A 17,007-nucleotide genomic window follows, 5' to 3' on the forward strand; every position below is an offset into this window, starting at 1 on the left:
AATCCATTATTAACTTATTTTAATTATTTATTGATTTAATTTTTTCTGTTATTACGTTATTACGATTCCATCTTTAATGTTTTTAACATGTTTTAATTTAAATTTTTTTAACATGTTTTTATGTCTTAATGTGATGCACTTGGTCCATGTAATTTCTTTGTTATAAAGCACTTTGTGCTGCATTTCTTGTATGAAAGGTGCTATACAAATAAAGTTTATTATTACTTGTAATATAGAAAATATATTAAAAAAACATAATGTACATATGTAATGTGTGAAAACACATCCTGGCATGTATCATTATAATTTTTCACATTCATTTCTAATTTAGTTACAGACCACACTACACTGAATGTAATTGAATTATAATGCAATTGAACATCAACCCGTTTCGTGGACAGGCTGGTCAGGTCACTGGCAGAGGCAAAGAGCCACAGTCACTGAGGTCAGACAACAAAAAAAACAAACTAACAATGTTAGGAAGCAGCTAACTGTAGTCTAATGCAATTGAGAAAGGTCAATGTGGATGGATAACTTCCTGTGATTGGAGCCATCAGCTACATATACAGCCACAGACAAAAGTAGAGACACACACACACACGTTAGGAGACTCACAGAGGAAGAGGTGGCAGCAGAGAGTAGAGGTAAAATTCCTCCACAAGCCATGATGAGGTTGTCCACCACCTGGGAGATGAGGTGTATACTGTTGTGGACAAACACCACGTTCTCACTGCTGTTCACAAAGTCCAGAATTGTCTTTGTGGAATGACTGAGAGACAGCGGGGAAAAAAAAGAGTTGGCTTCTTAAGGCAACACAAAGTAGAATATCACCTCTTTGACATAGGAAAGATGTTCCACAACAGTAGCATTTAGACAAGCTTAAAAAGAGAGCATGTTTCTAGTGGCCTGGCTACAGGTAAAACTGAGTGCATAGTTCTACCTGGTATAATTACACATGGATAACTAATAACCTTAAGGATACAAATGCCCCACAGTTCATCTCTACAGAAACATTTACTGTCTATTGGTTGTCAAGTGTGTTCAATAAACAATGAATTCCACAGCATCAACAGAGACCTGATTTTTGGTCAAATGTAATCTGAAGTACTGCTTTAGTCCTCAGAGACATGGAAGCTCAATAAATCTTTATTCAACTAATCAACTGTCAAAATTATTGTTAGCTTAAGCATTAGGTAAGTCACAATCAGCAAATCAGTGTTACACTACCTCCTCCACATCTGGACGTCTGTCTCAATGGAGAAGAGCAGGTCAGTGAGGAGGCGTTGGTGCATGTGGGACCAGCGGAACTCTGGGATGCGAAACATGGTGGAGCGAGGAGCCGAGGTGCCGCTCTCTCTCGGCTGACCTGAAGAACTTCCTCCTCCTCCTGCTGCTGCTGCTGCTGCTGCTGCTGCTGCCTGGCCTTGGCTTGTTTCCTACGGAGAGGCACAAGCAATACACAATGAGTTTACTTAAAATATGCTTTCTTTATAACACATTTTAGTGAATTCTAAAGATGAAAAAGAAGAGAAACCAGGGGAAAAGAGCAGATGCGTACTGTTGTAGAGGTCTCCTTCAGTTCAAGTCTCTCGGTGTCTAAGGCCACATTGGACACATCCAGTCTGGCAATTTTAATCTCTTTGGTCTTGCTGACAGAGTCGGCACTCTTTTGGGTGTCAGAGGTTGAGGCAGTGGTGCTGCTGGGTGGGGCACTGGACGAGGTTTCCTCTCCAGTGGTGCCGCTGGTCTCCGAAGGCTGGCTGGATGAGGTGGAGGCTGACGCTGCCGCAACCTCCTGGGCTGTAGAGGGTAGTGTGGTGTCTGAGGGCTGCTGCTCTGAAGTAGTGGTTTCAGCTGCGGAGGAAGACTGTTCATCTTTAGCTTTTTCTTTGGGTGCTTGTGTCACATTTTGTTCAGGTGTTTCTGGTGGAGGACTCTGACGTTTCTCCTCAGTTTCACTCTCTTCGGTTTTTTCGTATATGTTAACCTCCTGCTTCACATCTTTTTCTTCTTCCTGCCCCTCCTGATCATTTTTATTGCCTTCATCACCTTCATGTTTATCTTCCCCCTTTTTTAATATGTCTCCTTCCTCTCCGGCAGCAGCAGACACAAAAGATGACTCCTCCTGGCTATCATCAGCATCACTAGGTTGGATCTGGTCGCTAACAGATGACACATCAACCAGGTCCTCATTGAAGACGGAGGCTCCACCCAGCACACTGTTCTCCAGACAGGCTGCCGTCTCAGGGGACGTTTGGTCAGTCTTACCTTCTTGTTCTGAAACCACCGGCACTTCTGTGTCTGCTTCATTTAAAGAGTCTTCTGTCATAGAGGTTGACGATTCACCTTTGTTGTGTTCGCTCTCACATTTTTCATCATCAGTTGGCGTTTTTGCATCATCGCTCGCAGATGTTGTAGTAGAGTCACTAACCACTTCCACTGCTTTTATGTCAGCTGTTTCAGGCAGGCTGGTAGTTTGTAGATGATCTTTGTCCTTGTCAGTGGAAGACTCCGTCACTGCTTCCTGCTTATTGTCCTCCTCACTCTGTTTCTCTGTTTCAGTGTTTTGTGTCACAGGAGCTTCAGTCTCTTTTCCGTCACCTGAGCCATCTCTGGATGGCCCCAGATCTGACCTCTGCTCTTCTTCCTCGGGCCTTGTCAGGATGTTGGACACAGTGATGGATGCGCGTCCCCTTTCATCAGCAGTCTCCGGTGGGCTGGAGGGGATGGCGGAACTTGATGCTGAGTCAGGCGCCTTGTGGGCCAGCTCATCCACTGTAAGCTCAATGACAGTGGAAGGGGCGGCCTCCCCTGCAGGTGGCCCATTAACACACTCCATGGTCTCAGAGCTTTGGCTGACACCAGAGACGGTTCGGATTGTGCTGAGAGAGGCTGCAGACTCCTGTCGCTGGTACTGACGGAACATGCGGGACAGATTCTCCTTGTGCTGCTCAAAGGTCACCTGCAAACAAAAAAGATTATATGTTCAAACTATGAAACACCAGCAATCAACATAATTGGTCCAACGTTTAATCAAACGATAGTTACCAATTTACTGCAACTGTTATTGTTTTGACTTAAGAACACAGTGTCACACGATCACACAAGCCATTAACACAACCACTCCTAGAATATCTATTCTACTGTACTTGGAGGTAAAAGTGAAAGTGATTGAACAGGAAAAGACTGATGCACAATAAAACATGTGAACACTGCACAGTTAGTACAGTAAGTTAAAGTTGAAGCAGGAAGTCTGACCTGAACTGATCTGAAATTTGTTTTCTTTTCCAAGGAAGTTTGGCTAGCCTACTCCGTTTATTATGTCGCTGTGTTGTGTATGTACAACAGCAGCTAAAACTACAAAAATAAGACACAAATTGTAATAAGTAGGAAGTATCCTTTATGTGTGCTTTCTCTAAGGCTGTTGGAGAAATATATTTGAAGACTTTGACCTTGCTATTGTTTAAAAATACAGAAAAGATATCATTAAATGTTAAATAGGACATTTAAACATCACAGCACACTGAAAATCAACATTACCTTAATGATATATGTAATAAACCTATTGAACAACACACTTATGTATCAACAATTCCAAAGAAAATTTCAACTAATCTATAAACCTGTGTCCTCCTATCTATCTGACATCCACTGCTTAACACTTTCACCCTGTAAATACAGGTTGCTGTTATAAGCTTATTACCACATCTAACCAAACTGCGCCACATTTAAAACTTTTCCTCTCTTTTATGTGCAGCAGCCCATGGCCCATTAACCCCTTTCAGTCTTCTTACCATCTGATAGGGGTAGACTAGACTGCTAGTCTATAACGACAACAGTCTGCTGTGGCATTTGAGGAAGAGCCCATCCATGTAAGCAGTCATAGATTAGCAGTAGATACTATTAGTGTGTGTCTGCTAGCTGTGCTGAGTGCGTGTCCAGCATTGGCAAATCCTCCCACGCCTAATTTAAGACCCTACATTAATCACTGAGCTTGGAGGACAGAAAGTCAAAGATGGGTTGGTGGTTAGAGGGAGAGGGTTGGGGGGGGGGCACAGACCCAATTTGCAGCTTTTTTACCTGAGGCTATTTGGACAGAAGGAGAGAGAGAAACAAAGAAAATGAGAAAGCCAGAGATCAAAAGGAAGAAAAAAATAAAAGAAATTGCAAAGGAGGAAGAGGAAGAAAGTGAGTCATTGAGAGTGGAAGAAAGGAAAGGGAGAGAAAGCAGCTGATTATTTGTAATTAATTAGGCGTTATTGTTCTAAATTAGCCTGCTACACGAGTGCTCATTAATCTTCTGTAGTGGGAAGCAGTGATTGGTAATCCATAGCTGTTTTCTGAGTGCACAGCCTGATCTAAATGCACCAGTAGTCTGTCTCTTTCTCTCTTCCTCCCTCTTTCCCACTGATCACACAGCAAGACCTTCTACCCCATTAGTTTGAGCTTAATTTGACATTTAGCATTTTTAACAATTAAAAGGCTGCATTCAGAGTGCACTGCTATGGAAATTATGTAGGAGAGCGCTGCAGCATATAACGTCATAGATTCAGGATGCAGTCTGTACATTAAGATGATGTATGTTGGCCTTAAATGCAGCTCTGCAACAGATCCAGTTACCATTAGACAGAGGTAGAATATGTCTCTGTGGTTTTTAAAATAGTGTTTAGCCTTGCTACAATTTATAGAAACTGCCTTGGGTGGCTAAGACATCAGCGCTGATCTAATCTAATTTCATTCCACTCCATGACTCGGCCCGGCCTCTGTGGGGTATGGAAAAATGTTATGGTAATGTAGAAAAACATGGTGGGCTTTTCTAATGTGACAGGTAACATGGTATTAAATGGGCACAGCAGAGCCAGATCATACTAAAGATTTGTAACGCTTTGGAAATAGGACACACGATCATAAACAAAAAGGACACTGCAGTGCTTCAACAGGGCAAGTCTCTGTTGGTTGTAATTTTTACAACAGAAATATATCACAAAAAGAGAAAAAATAACATCCACACTTCCTTGCAGTCAAACAATACCTGCGATTTCACTTTCAAACCACTTCAGTAGAACTTCCATTGTCCCTGAACTGATCCAGAATAAGCAGAGGCCCCACACCACAACCTGGTAGGTGAGGGTCAGGGTGGCAAAGTGGTGATCTTGGGAGACCCCACAGTAGGAGCATGGGAGTCCACATTTAGATCAATAGATAGCAAGCGACCACAAAACAAAGGGGAAATGGGGAGGGCAGCACGTCTCTAATCCGATTAGCTAAATGCAATTCCTCCTCCAAAATCAATGTCATCTGTAGCTGCTGTGCTGGCCGTGCGGTTTTGCTCTTGTTCACAATATCTTCATTTCTCACTCCCTGTTCAAATATTTTTCTTCTTAGTTTTCTCCTGCTGACCCGATCCAGTGATATACCCACAGTATTTACTGTATCATTTGTACTTTCTCTATAGGATGAGAAGTTCGCACAAAGATTGTGTATGCTAAAATAGTTTTAAGCCAAATAAGCAAATGCACAGGAAATCCATCATCTGATTGTAATACATTTCACATTGACATTTTAATATTCATTTGTGAATTATAAACTGAAAGATCAGATACATGAACACTAGCGTTAGCAGAGCATAGACAACACTCGATGCATGGTTTTTATCTAGCATTGGCTTTTCAATGTATTCACTGTCTCCCTTCTTTGTCCACTTGTCAATGCATCTACCTGGAACTCTTTGCTAAGAACAACAGCTCGAGACTTCTGTGTGTAATGTCTCAATAAACCCAGGAGGCAAAGACTGTACGGCCAAACTATTTAACTCTAATGTTTGACATTCCTAAACTGACAAAGGCTGAACTGATAAACACCATTCTTCCAAAAATGTATCTGCAAAATTTGCAGCTTTTTAAAATACCTTAATGTATATTATATTGTGTCAAAGATGTGTTGGCTCATTTCTACTCATATTTATCTTTGTGCTAAAATGTCTGACAGGTGTAATGAAGTTAGCCAACAGTGGGAGTCTGAAGGGCAGAGGGACCTTCACGCCCCAGTCTCTCTCTTTTGGAGATCTTCTTGTTCTCAAACTGATTTGTGTGCAGAGATGGACGAGGGGCACCTTGGGTGGGTGTGTGGGTTGAAAGTGGGAGGGCTGTTGTGTCAGCGGGCCCACCTGCAGGAACATCTGTCTATTCAGAGAGATGCATATGCAGACACATTTACTTGCCGATGACTGACATAAAAGGATATACTGTACACATGCACACACACTAAAAAACACACATGCAATCCAATACACAGATTTTTTTTTTTTTTATTTTTACTTCTCAACGATTCTTAACCAGGTTGTTAATACCCTGCCAGTCTATGTTTTGCTAGTAGACAACAAAATAAAACAAAAGAAATTAAAATACAAAACTTGAGGTGGTCAGTAGACCATAATCCAAATGAACAAATAAAGCTTCTCTACACTTCCCAGTACAACTAAACAAACACTCTTTCACCTACAGAGTGGGATGACTGTAGAAAAACTGAAAATATATCAAATATGGTCCATATACTTCTTCTGATCACTGATGGGCTCCACACAACAAGAAGATCATGCAAAAACTGACAAGTACAGCTGCTAATGCTGCTCTACCACCATTTCCAGGCAGGTGTCAACCAATAAGGATTTTTATAGAGCTACAATAGATTAAACCCGTGCCTTAAATGCAGGACAAAACAAAAAGTATAAGACACAAAAAGAAATGATGTATTAAAGGAAAAAGCTGCACAAGAGGAAAAAATTGTCTCTTTGAGCAAAGAAGTGGAAACGTGCATTCAGCATTAGGCATATTATCCCTGTACATGCCATACTGGCAATTTTACCATGGCTGACACAAGGCAAACTAAACCATGTAAAGATGAAGCGTGTATATATGTATTTGTGCATGCATATATGCACTTATCAAGAGGCTCCCAGTGGGCTGGTTGTATTTATGAGGCCTTGTTTCTCTGATTGTTCGTGCATGGTTCCGATGAATATTCAATGGGACCAGAGAGAAAGGCTTACTAGAGCCCAAGAGAGAAGGAGGGCAAAGAGAAAATGTGCCTGGTAACTCACATTCACACAAACACACACACACAGACACACACACGCAATCACACGCGCATACACAGCCCTGCAGCAGTGGGAGGAGAGAGCAACAGTGACAAACAGCTTTGGTGCTACAAAGGTGGCAGGAAATCTATCAAACGGGACAATAAAATTGCAATTGAGTTTCTTTAGCTTTTTTATAGCAGATGCATGTATCTTGGTGGCTAGCACCCAATGCAACTATCAGATTCACAGGCACTGTGTGTGTATATGTGTTTGTCACATCTTACAAGTGCATGGGTTTACACATACACAGTGTAAGTGTGAAATTCTGTTGTTAGGTGAGTGCTGGGTATTGTTACTAGAGCTTAGAAGAAACAACATTAATCTTGTGCAATTATGGGAAAAGAGGCAATTACAGGCTGCTGTGAGCAGAGAAGAACAAACACTTTCTGTACAACACCACATTGCTATGTTGCAAAATGAGACCCCAAGGTTTATGAACAGGTAAAATCAGAACTAAACTTTATACTGATTCCTATATTGATTAGTTATTATTCATAAACAGCTACAATCTCAGAATAATAATATATTTGCAGCAGCGTTTTTTTAAATCACTGTGCAACAGAAATATCACAGTTACATTTCTGATCACTGGTGATGGTAATAACGGATTTAAAAAAAACAGTGATGTCAGTAAAGCCTGTAGACCTCTGCTGTTACATTTTCACAGTTTCACTATCACTGTATTGAGCAAATTGTTCTTGTTCTGCTCTAGTCTTTGTAACCACCTTACACCAAATACTGCCCCTAACGGCTAGGACAGAAAATGTCCTTAAACTTTTATGTGTATATATATACATTTTATTTTCCCTACACTGGAAGTTAGTTCTACAGTGCTCAGAGGAGTGGGGGAGACATTGGGAGTTTAGGGCACCAAGCATACAACACACAGCATCAAGCTAACTACTGCCTTCATGTTGATCCTCTCCCGTGCAGTCTGTCTGTGCCCCCTACTGGTCGCCAGCACTCACAGCACCCCACACCACAGTGAAGCGTTCTCATATCACCAGCACTTCTTTAACTCAACCTTCAATCTGCCAGGCTTAAAAACCCCCCAGACCACAATCTGACACCAACCTCAATTACTTCACTGCTTTGGAACAGAGCAGCGTAATATGATATCAACACTGAATTTCTAAAGCAGTATTTTGAATTCAGCTTTTGGAAATAAGAAGTGCCAGAAGTTTATTTTTATCTGTGCAATGTGAAAGAAAGAGACTCCATACATAAATAAAGAGTGGAGGGGCTGGTGGATTCATTCCCACTGGTTTATACTGTAACTACCTTTTAAATTATAATCACTGTGTAGCTTCCATAAGCTTAATCTGATGGGCACTGAGAGGCAAGGTTCAATTACTATGCTAGCCTACGCTGCAAGACGATAATGCTCTCTAATTTCTTACTTGATGAATTGCATTATGTCAGGTTCAAACTAAACATATGGGTGACAGAGCTGATGGATTTGACTGAATACTGCTGTCTGTTTGGCTGGAACCGAACTGAGGGAGGAGGGCTACGGTTACAGTCACAGGGTGAATGTTTAGGCTGACCATAATGCACCAAGATTTGCGTGTGTGTTGCAAGTGAGTGTGTACGCTCTTGTGTTTACTACCGAGAGATAAAGAGTGTGTGATTTAAAATGAAAAGAAACAGAAACGGAACCAAAAAAAAAAAAAAAAAACCTGTAAAAATGAAACAGATGGGGAGAAAGACCAAGATTCACAGAAAAAGATAAACAAAGCTGCATCTAACCTGAACGTGTGTGGGTGTGTGTGTGGGGCATGCATGGCTTTAATGAACGTTCTGACCTTGGAGTGGGTGATGGACAGGGTGTCCACCCAGACGCGCCAGCCGCCCCACTCATATTTGATGGCGTGGTAGAGCAGGATACGGAAGATGGCGTACACCATCTCCGTGATTTTCTGCTCCTCGCTGTTTCGCGGGTTGATGAAGCACAGAGAGAGCATCCACTCCTGCCACACCGAGCACTGCAGCAGGCTCCTGAAACAAAACGTGCACGGCTATGAGAAGGTGGTGTAGTGCTGAATGTGAATCCCACTGACACATAAAGACTGTAGTGTGTGTGTGTGTGCGCGTGTGTGTGTGTGTGTGTGCGTGCGTGTGTGAGATGCAGTCCTCTATTCTGTGAAGTGGCTGAATTCTTACCTGCGGTTCTCTCGGCTGTTATTGAACAGTTTGATCATGTCTGACAGGAAGACCCTGCGTACCTCCATGCTCTCAGGGGATGGGGGAGAGTTCTTCAGCAGAGCAGCTATTACCTTCAGAATCTCTAGAAATATGAACAGAAACACAGTCATTTCCTTCAAGTACTGAAATGAAAGATGTTTAGGGAGTTGGCAAAATGAACATGATATGGCCTGAAAATATCATGAAGCTTCTTTATACGTTATAATGTATGTCTGTTTTGTCCATTTTGTAATATAATACATTACAGGAAGCTGTATTTGCAAGGGTTATAATAAAAAAGTATGGATTTGCAAACATCCAAAATTCACTTGTTTTTTGGATGCAGAAAAGGAAACTGCACAAATCAACAACGAAATCATACATTGGTCTCAACATGTGCAAATCATTGTGTCACAAACTATCTGAACTCCCAGCTGTACACACCTAAAAATCAGTGCCTTTGGTAAGAAAAACAGAACAGAGGAGAATAAAAAAGTCTGGGCCATTGATCTTTATTATACTGTAATGGTTTTGGTATCGTTTCAAACAGAGCCAGAGTCGCAGGCCCTTCTGGAAGGCTTGGCTTTCGGCTAAACCAAAGAGACTGACTGTTTAGATGAATTATCTAGACAATGTCAGTGTCCATTTGCTTTGAGCAGAGAGACGTCAGGGCTTGGATTTCACTTGTTTCTTCAGACCTTGGCGCTAACCTATGCCCCCTTTGCCCCAGCAGACGGTTGTGTTGTTTCTACGCCTTAGTCACTCAAATTATGAGTCGCTGAACCTTTACCGCCAGAAAATTACCCCAGCATGTACCGGGAATGAGGATGGAGGGATGGCGTATTCCCCTCTTTTTTCCATTTGCTCTTGGTTCCTTTCCCTTGAGTTAATTTGAGGGAAACGGTACTTCCTCGGTTTGTTTGATTGGCTCTGACGTTACTAAAGACTGCAATCAGGGGGCCATTTTGGGAGTTTGTCGCAGATTAAATCAAGAGAATGCACGGCAAAGGAGAAACAGACCGCCGCTATATGTTCCATAGAATGTGCTCACATGTACAAACCCATACAGGGTTTCTATGATATATATCGCCTGTCTAGGACAGTTGGGTAGGAGAGTTTTTAACACAATAAAGGCTTAAGATAATCAATGTGTGACTACAGCAGGACCTTGTCAGATTAAGGCTGGTTGGAAGTAAACCTTGGTTGTGATTACACCAAGCGCTTGGATTACAAACTGATTAAAGCTGTGCACACAGAGGTGCAGTGGTATGTGTGGATGCACGGGTATAAAAGGCAGAGGGATGTTTTCTTTTCTTAGCTGAAATGAATACTCAGGAGTTCACTACATAAAAACATTTTGTGAGCAGACATTAAATTGGAGGTGAGTTACGGCCTGAAAATATAGGATGGGAACATTGATCTAAGCCAGAAGTTTCAGCCAGCTCAAATTGTCTAGTAATGATGCACTGGCAGAAAAAAAAAAAACCAAAAACTTTTGTTTGTGTGTGAGTATACAGAAATACATACGCATACATACATATGCACAATATGTGTGTATGTAATTATAGTCTTTTTTTACATTAGCTCATATTATTTAAATTGGTTTAATTATGTTATAATCAATAATCAAATGATTAAATCATATTTTTAATTTAAAAATTTAAAATGTAATTGAAATTCTAATTTTAATCATAAATTACTATATAGAATATAAACATGATACAATAATTTTGATGATAAAATATATAAAAAAACTTAGTAACAAAATATTGCAACATTAAATATTTACTCCACAACTCATTGTTATACAAGTAAGCAAATGCATTGTAACAATAAACTCTGAACTGGCTTAAATGCAATTACATAACTGAGTGAATTAATTAAATGCAAATACCAACATAACGTTCCCATGCACTGTATAAAGTCCTGTTATAATTTCATTACATTTATCATTTCTTTTATATGTAAATAAATCCTGACAATAAAACTAGCAGATGTGTGTATATTTGTCACACAAAGCATTTGCACCATCCTCAAGCTAGGTTCACTTGTATGAAAATACCCTCCGGCTGCAAAATTTATGTCCTTCATTTGTTTGACTGTATATAGAGATCGCACAGTTCCGTGGGGAATATCCTTCCAGTGCAGTATAGAGCAATAGGTATGTAGAGGGTACGCTGCAGGGGATGATTTAGGAGAGTAGTGTGGCGCAGAGGAGGCACTTACGTGGGTTGAGAATCTTCACAGTGGAGTCGGGGTCCGGATGCTGTTTATGGATCACTTGAGTGCAGATCTGCTCTGTGAGGATCTACCACGGCACAAAGGGGGGACTCAAGTCATAAATATCTACATCAGGCCTCCCCATAACAGAGAAACAAACCGCTATGGATACACAATGCTATGTGTTTGTTTCACCATCATGCAGCATATTGCTGAATAATTGCAGGTGATCGACTGTGGGATTTATTGTTTCATGCATTTCATTAAATTTTCATATTGAGCAGGGAAATTTGACAAATGTTAGAGAGTAAAGCACAAATTCTGCATTATTGTGAATAATACACACAAAATGTACAGAAAATATACATTTTGGGATATAGTTGAACACAGAGGTTATTACTGTATTTCATTGTTTTTTGGTTAGCACAGGCCTGGAGAGTGAACGTAAGCAGAGCACTGACCTCGAAGAGCACGTTGTAGGTTGTCATGGTAAACTGACTGGAGTGGAGCATCAGGCGCTCAGTGAGCAGAGAGAAGAGGCCGTGACTCAGCATGACATCAGATTTCCTCCTGATCAGGACATTAGGAGGTTAAAGGTCAGTCAGTAAACACCAGTATTTGCCAGACCATTGTTCAGAAAGTAATCCAGCACCTCCTCTAAAGTGGAACATGATGTCCTGTACAAAACTGGCTTGACATCAATGCACAAACATTCCACAACTACCATTTTTATTTCCAAAGTCATTTTACATCATACTGAAAATGTCCCTGAAAATCAAACATGTTGAGAAGTGACAGGGGGAAAACCTTGAGTTTCTGATGAGTCAAATAATTACAGCAGCTGAAATCTGTTGCAGTATAAATCAGATGAGCTCCAGCTCACATTTGACATGGAGGAAATGAAAAAGAGAATCCTTGCTGACTAAGTAAGAGGAGCGCTTCACTGAAGAGTCTTTGTCGCTTTCATCTCTCATCGTGGATCACTTTTAATTTTAGCATTGTAACTCAGCAAAAAAAACTGTGGACTGTTTGCATATAGCCTTAGGATTAATCTCACATCTGGATCACAAGGCTAAAAAGCTGTCACGGAGACAGGCCAAGAGTTGCTTCTGGTGCTCCTATTTCAGCAGAGGCTGCACACACTGTAATGTAATGGGTGGTCAGAAAAAAACAATTTGCAATGTGACCTGAATTTCATTAAGCATTTTTGCCGAAAACAGTTCAAAAGAGACACATCTGTATGAAAAGAATGCTCAAAATGAAAATAAAGGTGGTTTGCATGAGTTTGTTTTAGTTTATTTTTACAGTGAGTCCTGCAGCTAAATAGAGAATCAAAATTAACATGAACCTTTTTGAAAGTCCTGTTAAAAATTTTTAATATTAGATTTCTCTGTACAACACTAACATATTTTACAGTTACTCTGTATCAATAATAATATCACTCTCATTATGAAACTGACCTTCTTTAAAACTTATATGAACTACATTAAACTGTAAAAGTAGCCAAAACAACCACGAAAGAAATTTGAAGAATGAAAACTATGGAATCAAAAGTCAAATTTATCTCTTGATAAACAGTGTTTCCTGTTAGTTATTTCTTCATTTAACCCATAGATGTATGCGTTCATGTATATTTTACATTGCTGAGAAAACTAAACTATAACCTGTACAGTCTGGGAAAATAGTGATAAGGATTTCAGCTTTGACATTTGACTTACTTTGGTGACAAGTGTTTGAGAAAGTAGCCCATCACTTTGAGTGCCTGCACTCTTATTCCTTCACTTTTAGAGGCCAGAAGTTTGAAAATCACACTGTGAAAAAGCAAAATTCAATTCAATGAAATACTTTTTTTTTTTTTAAATACAGAAAAGAAAAAGTGACGTTAGAAGTATACAATTAACATCCAACACACTTGTATCCATTTAAAGATATAGTAGTATTGAATGCACCATTTTCTTGTCCAACATGTTTCTTTTGTTAAAAACAGAATTTGATGTTTTTAAATGAAACAAAGAACAATGAGCCCATTCAGCATACACAATCTAACATATGACACAAGACTAAAACTATGACAATTAAAATAATCAGCTCCAACTGTGATACATATTTTAATTTGAGCAAAAACATACTGACATAACTACAACCACATTTTTAAGATAATACAAACAGTGATCATTACCGAATCCCGTTGCGCTGGTCGAAGGCCTGGACCATCGACCCAGGATGTTCAGACATCAGAGCCACCAACAACTGCAGCACATCCATGAGATTGTCATCCTGAGGAACACGGAGCAGTGGGTCAATTATTACATCTACTGAAGATGAAGACAGTCAGCTTTCCAGAGCATATCTTAAATTAAAGGGAACTTTAAGTCAGCTAAATATGTCAATAAAAGATATAAGGCGAATATATGTGCAGTTACACATTGATATGTATATTCCTGCTTTGTTTACTAGTGGCAGTAGCAACAGTAATGAGAAAGAGTAGTAAAAATCCAGTAGAAATATTGACGTACATCACAAGCATCTGAATTACAGTATGTGCTCTGTAAAATGAAGGCCTGCTGCATGTGGCTCTTTTTTTTCAGGCAGTGCTGTAATCACCCTTTATTCTTACAAGGTTCACTGTGTTTCTGACTGATCTGACTGATTCATTTGTTATGCGTCACTCCGCTGTAAACAAAACCACCTCTGTCAGGACATCTAACTGGCAGACGAGGAAAAACATAACAAGGAACAGAAATGCTGCCTTTAGCAACAGGAACCGTTTGGTCGTGCTGTGCACATCAGATGGTGGACGGGCAGAGTACAGTACTGTGGTGTTATGTTGCCATCTGGTGGCAAAGTATCTGCTGCAGGAGTAACAGTGCGCATGCCTACCTCATGCATGGTAAGGAGGTAGTTGAGGATGCTCTGCAGCTCGTCCTCTTTGACTCCGTGATCCTGGAATATAACGACACAAACGATTTCATGATTGTTTCACAGGGATCACTATGTTTTACTCTCAACATACCCCTACCCCCACAGAGTACATGTAAGCGTGACACATCGGCATAAAGCTACCACACTATTTTGAGATAGGAGTTGCTTAACTAAGACACTTGGGACAAACAGTAAATTAAACTAATGATGACTTTTCCAAACGTGACCAAATGTCTTGAGGTAGATTCAACACTTTGCACACTTTGTTATTTTACACACAAGAAAAAATAAGCAATCCCAAGTGATGTGAATATATATGCCAGAACAGGGAACCACAGTCATCACTCATTTCACTCAAACATGAGGAAATGAGGCTTGACAAGATCAAGCAATACACAAGTAGTACAATAACCAAAAATCACATCAAAGCACAAATTATATCATATATCAAACATATACCATGTCTGTATGTGAGTATTAATGAGTGTTAAAGCAAGAAATTATCAGATATTCAAAATTTAGATTCATTTTGTTTGTGATTGCCTGTGAAAAATAAAATCTGGTCTTCCTGTATATAAATATTTGTCACACTTGCTAGTTTCAATAACCTTTAAAAAAATATCTACAGTATCCATATATACATTATTAACAGCACAATGTTAACTACACCTGTTGTTGTATAAATTGGCAGCTAGACTGTTCTTAAGCATAGTGCATTATGTTGGTGCCAGGCTACAATCAGAGAGTGGCCAACACATATTAGATATATATGACTAACATGACCACTAGTGCAAATAACTTAACTTAAATTATAACTCCAAACGTGCCATGTTCTAGAGTTAAAACTTCAAAGTTAAAAGGCAAAACTTTTTTTTTTAATTAGGAGTTGGGGGTGTCTGGCTTCTGGTGGGACCTGTACTTACTTTCATTATGAGCTGCTTGACAAACAACAACAGAAAGGCTCGCAAAGACAGGATCTCCTTCTGGTTTGGCCTCGGACCATCTGAAAAAACCAAACAGCAAACAATAGCAGAGATGGACCCAAAGGTATAAGAGGAAATATTATTACATTTATGCATTTTTCTTATGCATGGATAATCTGTTTTTTTTCCACGTGATTTTAGGGACTTCCACAGTGACAACATGTGAATATTAGTGTTTCTACATGTAAATACACATTTCTTTCTATATCGTCATGTGAGGAAGGAAAATCTGCCTTTACATGCAAGTACAATGCAAGAAGATGAATAGTAACACCATACATAAGTAGAGTCCATTACTGCATTACATTATATTATATACATATTCAGTGAAGTCTGAACGTCTGAGAACACTTGTCTCAGACTGGCAAGTATGCAGTACACACAGTATGTACAGAATATTTTTGCATTGTGTGTGCACTCTCACCTAGGCCTTTGGGGATGACCCCACTGCGGTCCTGTGGGTTGATAACCCAGTAGTAGAATTTCAGTGTATGCATGACCTGCAGCACAGTGCCCACCCTGCGAATGGCGTTGTAGATGGTCACTGTGCTAATGAACTCTGTCGCCAGGTAAGTGTAGAGTGTCAGCTGCACCTGCAAAAGATAGAGCACACATGAAAACACACATACACACACACACACACACACACACACACACACACACACACACACACACACACACACACACACACACACACACACACACACGCACACTTGATGCTTTGAGTGGAATAATCCAGTTTTAGTTTGTCCTAGCTTTTTGCTCCTTGGAGAAGAAAATTGGAGGATTCTAAGCCCATAAGGGTTGTAGGCAAGCCACTCTCATTTAAATAGTCACTGATTCAAAGATGAAGGGATAACCTTGAACTCTGAGCTGAACTCTGAAACACTGTAAAGAATAAGTAGGCCAGAAACATGCAGAGCAGGAGAAGGTAATTATGACTGTGCATGTTTGTTTGCACAAACTGATCTGTGTGTGTTCCATCTCCATGTATACATGCTGCTTATCTCCATTTTTAAAAACGTAACCAAATGCAGAATAATGTGCTGCTGTGAAAGTGTGTGTAAGTGTGTATTCCTGTTACCTTGGCAGGGGCATGGATCCAGATGGCAGGGTTGAACAGAATGTGGTCGCACAGCTGCTTGAGCAGCAAGATGCCATTCTGCAGGTTGCTAAGGTATCTGGAAAAGGCCAGCACAATCTCCAGGACAGGCCGCGTCACGTGCACCTTGGAAGACTGGAGCGCAGACAGGGAGCCAGTGAGGCACAAAGAGCCACAAAATGAGGTGAGAAAGGGGGAAGATAATATGTCAGCGAAAGGAGTCAAGGCATAGAAAAAAAGAAAGTGGGGTATGACACAGGAAGGGGAGGGAAAGGACACATGAAGAGGAAGATGTGGAGGCGCTCTCTTTCTGCCTAACAAGCACACAAGCCAGCTGTGACCTCTAAATACAGCTGAGGGAAAACAAAGTCTGTCTCATATTAAGTGTTGGTGTGTGTCTGTGTTAGTGTGTTTGTGGTGCTGAGGGAGTTAAGCTCAGCCTTATTATTGTGCTGGGT

At 40.4% G+C, this 17,007-nt stretch overlaps 1 protein-coding gene across 7 annotated transcripts in view; it reads right to left on the reverse strand.

The window, feature by feature from the left end:
* lrba (LPS-responsive vesicle trafficking, beach and anchor containing) overlaps positions 1-17,007 on the reverse strand; it is a 183,128-nt gene that overhangs the window by 130,034 nt on the left and 36,087 nt on the right. For all 7 annotated transcript variants that reach the window (XM_071503550.1, XM_071503548.1, XM_071503552.1 and 4 more), the window contains exons 12-24: positions 16,532-16,684; positions 15,872-16,040; positions 15,388-15,467; positions 14,423-14,485; positions 13,722-13,819; positions 13,261-13,353; positions 12,004-12,112; positions 11,549-11,630; positions 9,302-9,425; positions 8,944-9,136; positions 1,559-2,962; positions 1,228-1,436; positions 616-769 (exon numbers count right to left, since the gene is read on the reverse strand). In XM_071503550.1, coding sequence (XP_071359651.1) covers positions 616-769; positions 1,228-1,436; positions 1,559-2,962; positions 8,944-9,136; positions 9,302-9,425; positions 11,549-11,630; positions 12,004-12,112; positions 13,261-13,353; positions 13,722-13,819; positions 14,423-14,485; positions 15,388-15,467; positions 15,872-16,040; positions 16,532-16,684 — 2,931 coding nt within the window. The remainder of the gene's footprint in view (positions 1-615; positions 770-1,227; positions 1,437-1,558; positions 2,963-8,943; positions 9,137-9,301; positions 9,426-11,548; positions 11,631-12,003; positions 12,113-13,260; positions 13,354-13,721; positions 13,820-14,422; positions 14,486-15,387; positions 15,468-15,871; positions 16,041-16,531; positions 16,685-17,007) is intronic.

The sequence above is a fragment of the Trachinotus anak genome, unplaced genomic scaffold (assembly GCF_046630095.1).
Source record: "Trachinotus anak isolate AG129_WGS33_773 ecotype Australia unplaced genomic scaffold, CSIRO_AGI_Tana_v1 ptg000019l, whole genome shotgun sequence".
NCBI classification, from domain to species: Eukaryota; Metazoa; Chordata; class Actinopteri; order Carangiformes; family Carangidae; genus Trachinotus; species Trachinotus anak.